The 7,461-nt window shown below is 41.6% G+C and overlaps 1 protein-coding gene across 2 annotated transcripts in view; it reads right to left on the reverse strand.

Moving 5' to 3' along the window:
* Window positions 1–7,280: 7,280 nt before the first annotated feature.
* The window catches only part of LIN9 (lin-9 DREAM MuvB core complex component), a 31,678-nt gene continuing 31,497 nt past the window's right edge, over window positions 7,281–7,461 (reverse strand). For both annotated transcript variants that reach the window (XM_009994778.1, XM_009994779.1), the window contains one exon: window positions 7,281–7,436. In XM_009994778.1, coding sequence (XP_009993080.1) covers window positions 7,331–7,436 — 106 coding nt within the window. In that variant the 3' untranslated portion in view covers window positions 7,281–7,330. The remainder of the gene's footprint in view (window positions 7,437–7,461) is intronic.

Here is a 7,461-nt window from a genome sequence, read left to right on the forward strand (position 1 = left end):
CCCGCCCGCCCGCTCCTTCTGCGGGCAGTACTCGCCCGTCTCCGACGCCGAGGACACCGGCGGCTACTCGGAGTCGGGCTCCGAGTGGGAGGAGAACGCCCTTTCCGCCTTCCGCCTTCTCTGAGAGCAGCCGCGGGCGGGACGCGGCCAGGGGGGCTCAGCCCCGGCCTTCGTGCCACGTCCTCCCCCGTCCAGCCCCGTCCTGGGGAATGAGGGTCAGGGAGGATCTCGCATCCCTGCACTAGCTCACCCCTACTCTGCGACTGTTGCACTTTATCCGGTAGTAAGTGAAGTTACCTATTTATTTAAGAAACATACGGGTCAGCTCCATCAGCTGAGGGCATTTTTCTACACTGTATTTAAAGACTTCTGTTAGCGTGTTTTATGTTCTTAATGAACCTTCTTTAGTCAAAAAGCTAACCAAATCCACTGTAGGGATGGGGGCTGGTCTAAAAACGTAGCAGAGTGGGACTGGTCTGTTGTGAATTTTTGACAGAGGAAAAAAAAATAAATAAAGGTTTACATTTTTGCTCCAGTTTTATGTGTACCTGGGGCACAGGTCGGGTGTCTTACTTTGGCTGACATGGGGTGGAGAAGAGATGGATATCCCAGCTGCAGGTTCTCTTTCCCAGGTCCTGAAGAGCCAGGGCTGCAGTTTAGGTGTCAATAAGACCCCTAAGGAGCCTAAGGACAGGTTACAAAAACTGCCTTAAACCATCTCTCTCTGTTTGCTTTAGATGGGCTCTGAACAACCACTCCTGCACAAAAACGTGGGTTTGTGGCCCAAGCAATATACCCACATGCTGAGACAAAAGCCTCAACTCCGTCACTAACACCTGCATGACTTTGCACTGAGAACATCAAAATTAGTAGCAACAGAAACCTCTCCTGTAAGTCAGTCAATTTACTAAAGAACACTGTTACTTTATGTGCATATTGAGGAAAAGGCCAGTTCTTCCTGCCTACAAAGCTACACTCAAGTAGAGTAAGTTGTAAGACTGCAATTCTGAATGAGCACTGGGATGCCATGATGTTCTGCTGGTTTGGAAGCTCAGAAAGGGACAGTGACCTGCATACTGGTGGCAGAAATACCCAATAGCAGGAATTATGCCCCATTAGAATAAGGTTACCATTGCACACAATGTTTTAGTGTCACCCCATAGCATAACTGTGCTTGCCAGATCTGGGACAGCTGAACTGTGGTTGAACTGCAAGCTTGTCAAGCCAAGCAGTGCAGCAGCTTAATACTCTCCCTCCAAAAGACCTGTCCTTGAAAAAACAAAAAGAAAACAACCAAACAAATCAGATGCCATCTGCCCCAAGTGGACCTGGGTGCCTAAGGAGCTGTTAACATTAGGGATTGGAAAAGACCCCAGTAGGATGTAATTATTGTGGAGACTGGAAATGGAACAAATGGTTGTTGGGGTGGGGCAGGGTGAATTTGAGTGTATTGACTGTAAGAAACAAAACATACTTGTTCTATTCCTGCAGACTTAAGTTACAGGAGTTGTAGTGAACTCTTGAGCTTCCTACTACATTTAGGCCATATTCAGCAGAAATGGTCATATTGTTACTGTATTTCACCAAACCTCAGTAACATGAACTCTGACCCAACAAGCCATTAACCAAGGAGAAATGCAGCCTCTAAAGAGGCAGCGTGTGTGTTCACATTGCCTATGCAATGCCTATGCCTAACTTGTAAGTACACAAGCAGCATCCTGACAGGGCAGTACAGGACTATGGAGATTAGTACAGCTAAGTCAGCAGCTGCTGCTGGGAGAGGTAGCCCTTGCCTTTTCCTTGAGCTGGCATCTGTGCCCAGCTCAGCTGGTTGAGTGCACCACAGAGAGAGAACATAACAAAAAGGGTGACCTGTTCTTCAGCAGCGTAGCTCCCTGAACTGGCACAACTGTGGGGTTTATAAGCAGCAGGTGACAAGGACAGGGTTGTGAGGGGACAGCTCCTTTTTCCTGAGTTAACAGTAGATAATGTTAGTTACTGTCAGACTAGAGCTATATGCTGTAGGTTAGGCTTTGGCATGTTTAAAAGGTTGGTGGGAAGGGACATTTCTGTCTTCTTTACCAGACAGGCAGTAACATGACAAAATAATGGGTAGCATAATTAAAAAAGCAATTGCAGGTGTTGTCAGTTACCAATTAAAATAAAACTTGGGGGAAAAAAATAACATTTGGGAAAAATCACATAAAAGAGAACATAAGGGGGACACAGCATAAAAACAGGGCCTAGATAACAGTGATACAGTGAGAATTCGACAAAACCAGATTCCAATTAAGAGAAAAACACTCCCCAAGAGGTCACCAGCCCAGCCTTGAGACAGGCCTGCAGGACACCTGCTGGGCAGATGGAAGGGATGGAAAGGAGCACTGCCCACAGCTTATCTGGGTTACAGCCTTGAGCACTGGGGGAAAACAGATTGAGTAATTGAAATCACTGTGTTAATATATTAATGAGCCATTAACATACTAAGATACACACTGACAGGCTGGAGGGACCCCTACTAACAACAAGCCCCTTACTCTTTGGGCATGTGCAGTGAAATTCCTGAGCATTTACACTTCAAATGGAAGCGAGAGACTAGTGACCAATTCTGTGTGCCAGTGATAGAATAATGTTAAAGTTCTTTCTCACGTTTTTGGTTATAAAAGGAGCACTTATGTTTTGGGAAATTGATTTGCTGTATGGAATACCACCCTGCTCCCTTTTCTGCACAGAACTGGATATTAAAGCAAGTATCTCAACTCTGTGTGGACTGGCTTCTTGCACACTGGGTAATAGACCCCACTTTCAAGACAACAGTTTTGGCAACCCAGACGGGACTGCCCAGAGCCTTGCTTGGATTGTCTTGCCTTCCAGTGGTGACCAGGCTGCCCAGGGCTCCAGTACCACTGACCTGATGTGGGAACTCTGGTGGCTTCTCTTGTGTCAGGCAGTGAGCAACTCAAAGGTGCGATACTAAAAGAGGTATTTGGCAGGGGGGGATGAAAGGGGGGAAGCAGTCTGTTTCAGTTTTATTGGTACCATAAAACAAAATAGGGTTTCACATATAGACACATGGCAAGACAAGGGTGGGTATTTGTCTCTGCCAGAGCTGAGCATTTGAAACAGTGGTAAATCTTTTAAGGTTGCAATATGGGTATGACTACTTTCAGTGAGGTACCTCCTCACTCCTCTCAGAAGTATCCTTAAAAAAACTGGAAAATACTTGGGAACATTCTAATGAAAAAAGAGAACATTATAATGTATTGCAATTTTCAGCCACTAAATGGAACGTTGAATTATTACATTGTATTTCAGTTGATGATGTTTTGCAGCAGTATGGGTGTGATGTCGTGTTGTATGTGGATGCTTTTTGATTTTGTATAGAAGGCCAGAGACTCAAAAGAGGTATGGTGTGAAGGAGGATTATATTTTGTATGCAGGATCAAGAGCTATTAAGAAAGGTTGTTTTAAGTTGGTGAAAGGGGATGAGGATATACAGGATATGAGGTTGTTGGTGCCCTCAGGCCCCCTGAAAATGCATCACCTGAGTATGAGAGGAGTGAAAGGGGGTGGGGGGGCAGTGAGTGGGCATTCAGAGAATACAGATTGTAGCCCAATGGCCAGTGTCCTGCTGTTCAGGCCCCCTTGAGACAAGCAGTCAGGGTGGAGGGTCAGCCTGTTTTTTCGTGTGTCTCTGTTAAATTGGAAACAGTCTATGGTGTATCAGTCTAATCCAGAGGGGACGTATGGGCTAATCAAAATAATCATCATGAGACATAACCCCACCGCAGGAGATATTTTTTAGAGACCCTCCTCACTACTGAGGAAAAGCAAAATATCCACAAGGTTACATTAAATAGGTTATACCCAGGGAGAACCCAGACTGGGATCCTAACTCTGGGAAGTACCTGGACGGACACAGGTGGTATCAGACCTCTGTGGGGTTTGGCATGGAACTTGTAAACAGAAAAACCTGCCAAAATTATATGGCATTAAACAGGGGTCCAATGAGGAACTCTTGATCTTTTATGAAAGGCTGTGTGAGCCTGCTAGAAAGTGGACAGATTTGGATCTGGAGGAGGAAACAAAGATGTTTAACATGCTATTTATTGGTCAGTCAGCCTTGGATATTAGAAAGAAATTGCTGAAATTGGATGCGGCAGGAGGAATCCTGATCTCACATGCTTGAAATAGCATACAAGGTGTACAGCAATCAAGGTGAGGAGGAGAAAAAAAGAAAAACAGAACAAAATGAAACTGCAGGCATTTTTATTAGCTGCCATTATAACTGAGAGTAATTTTGAGAGATGTGGGAGAGAAAAAAGCAGAGGCCAGGGCAGGGCGAGACATACAAGATCATTGTCTATGGGGGATGACTGAAATCGAGCCCCATTAGGGTTAAATCAGAGTGCAACTTGCCAAGAGGAGAGGGCACTGGAAAAATGAGTGCCCAAAATAGGAGCAAGACGGATAGGGAACAGGAAAATTTGGAAACCAATGTGAATTTGATAGTGGTGGAGGAATCTGACTCAGACTGAAGGGGATCAGAGGAAATGATTAATATTTCCTCATCTTATTTGCTGGTTCCAATTAAATGAGGGGGGAAATTATAGATTTTTTTGTTAGATAGTAGAGCCAAAGATTCAGTAGTTAGTAGTTGTAAGGGATCTTTAAAGAAAATTACAATACCAATTGTTGGGGCAATTGGAGAGGCCGTTCCTGAAACCAGTGGACTGCACAATGGGAAATAAGAAACTAACTCTTGTATTTGTCTATATGCCAGAATGTCCCCTGCCATTATTAGAATGTGATTTTATTAGAATGCATAGTGAATGCTCAAGTAACCTTTTCTGAGAATTCTGTGCAGTTACATATTCCATAGGAGATGGCATAGAAGGCACAGATTTGCCTGCTACCAGTGACACCTTCTACATAGGAACCTGAACACAACATTGCAGACACAGTGATAAATGCAGTGATTGTTCTGGTCTGTTTTTTTGAAGAACCAGGTACAGCAAAGACCGTGACACCTGTTAAGATAGAGTTAATGCCTAGAGCTCAACAAACAGTATCCCTTAAAATTGGAAGCCTAAGAAGGGTTGGAACCATTAATTAACACCTTTTAAAAATACTGTTAAGAGAATGTCAATCTGAATTTAACTCCTATATTACCAGTAAAGAAACCTCAATCTCAAGAATACAGGTTGGTTCAGGACCTAGGAGAAATCATTTGGATAACTGTGGATGTGCATTCTGTGGTTCCCAACTCATATACATTGCTTACATCTATGACTAAGACAAATGTTTATTTTCCAGTTTTGAAGGACATTTTCTTCTGCAGCCTGGCAGACAAGGCAAGGTGAACCATTATAGCATTTGAATGGGAAAATCTGACAACACGAATGAAAGCAGAGTTGTGTTGGATGGTGTTTCCAAAAGGATTAAAGAACAGCCCTACCCTATTTGGTAACATACAAGCAAAAGAACTGGAAGAGTGGCAAGGTAACAACCAAAACATCATACTCTTTCAAGTATGTTGATGACACACTGATTGGTGTCAGTTACAGAAGAGGAACTTTTACAAGGTGACTGACTACTAACAAAAAGGTCTGTGCCAGCAGACCTGATTTAAAAGATGAATCACTGAGTAATTCAGACATGGAAGTGAGGTGTGCCAGTGATAAAGTTCTTTCTCATGTTTTTGGGCATAAAAGTAGCACTTGTGTTTTGGGAACTTAGCTTGCTTTGTGGAATACCACCCTCCTCTTTTCTGTGCAGAACTGGATACTAAAGCAAGTATCTTAACTCTGTGTGTGGATTGGCTTCTTGCACCTCAGGTAACAGACCTCACAACACAGGGATCACTATACTGTTCTATTACATTTTGAGAGGGAGACTTCCATGGGTAACTCAGCAAAACTAATGTTCAGTAGAATTTTGTAATATCCCTTGTAAATTTTCTAATGACCTTTTAAAACAGCTACTCACCTTATCCTCATATTTCATTTTCATCAATTAAATTAACTTCTCTTAAAAAAAATTACCTTGAACCATCTGCAAGAAAGTTTGCATTTTTGTGAAATACATCAACTCTCTTAGGTCAATTTATTCAGAGTTACAAATTTCATTGAGAATAAAAGATTTATGCATTTCTCGTAATAGAACAAGTTTAGCTAAATATAAACTCTGCGCTCAAGTTTTGCAGTGGCACAATACCAACACAGAATACAGAAGCATCTTTAAACTATACAAAAATTTAAAATTGAAAATAATCCTGTTTACATATTCTTTATACATTAACATATAAAAGACCTCATTTAATGAGGTATCTAAAAGAATCAAAAACATCTCTACAGCTATCTCTGAAAATTCATATCTGGAAACAGTTCATAACACAGAAGCTTTACAAGACTATTTAAACAAAACAATACACACTTTTTACAAGATTAACATGCCAAAAGGTATTCATAGGCAAGTTGTCACTTCTTATTTTTGCAGTTTAGCTCACTGGTTATCCTTAATTATAAAAATCTTATTATTTATACATGTTGAATATTGTTGGATAACCAGTAATCTTATTTAAAAATTGTGCAAAACAAACAAAAAATTGGAAAAACAGTATGTTTTACCAGTTCTTTATATAAAATACCAACTAAAGCACTTCTCTTGCCCCGTGTGAAGGGAAAAAGCCATAACCAATCTCCTGGAAAATTACCAGTTGCATTTATATTCCTTCATCAGACTCCTTCTTTAAGTTACAATAAATTATAAGTTCCAACAAGATATTGACTGAGTGATAGAGCTGCCCAACATCCTCAAGTTTACAGCTTCTTTTTGCTATCAGTATCCTGTTGCTGCTTCTTTAGATCAGGAACACTCAGCCCGCATTGTCACCAGGCTTCCTGGAGGCTGAAACTCTCAATACCTACAAAGCGTAGCTTCACATAACAAAGACTTGCCATGTGGCTAATGATTTGAGCCATTTCCTCTTCCTCTCTTCTAACATACCAGAAGAGCCAACAGCAAGAGGTGTGCAGAATTCGTCTGAACTTTTGAAAACTAAGTTCAAATTATATGAAATTGTGTTTTCAAGCTTATGATAACAAATGCAATTACCAAGAGATAACCAGTTAGCAAAACTACGGTATGTGAATAACAGAGAAATCTAACGTAACACTGGTTTTCATAAGCAGCAGATGGAATATATTTAAAAGGGTCTTTTCTGAGAGGTTTTGTTTTCCCTTCTTCTGGCAGTTAGGATATTTGGTGATGCCTATATAAAGGAAGAGGATTTTCCGGAACTACTTGCTGTACAGTTGAAAGAAAATTTTCAGTCTCTGTTGGTGTTATTAGCTGCAAAAGCATGTAAATTTCCCATCTGGCTCAGACCACTCTGAATATGTGCAACATGGATCTCAACGTTATTCTGAAAACAGCTACAGGAAGGAAAAAGAAAGAGTG

The sequence above is a fragment of the Chaetura pelagica genome, unplaced genomic scaffold (genome assembly GCF_000747805.2).
Source record: "Chaetura pelagica isolate M959 unplaced genomic scaffold, ChaPel_1.0 scaffold2, whole genome shotgun sequence".
Taxonomy (NCBI): domain Eukaryota; kingdom Metazoa; phylum Chordata; class Aves; order Apodiformes; family Apodidae; genus Chaetura; species Chaetura pelagica.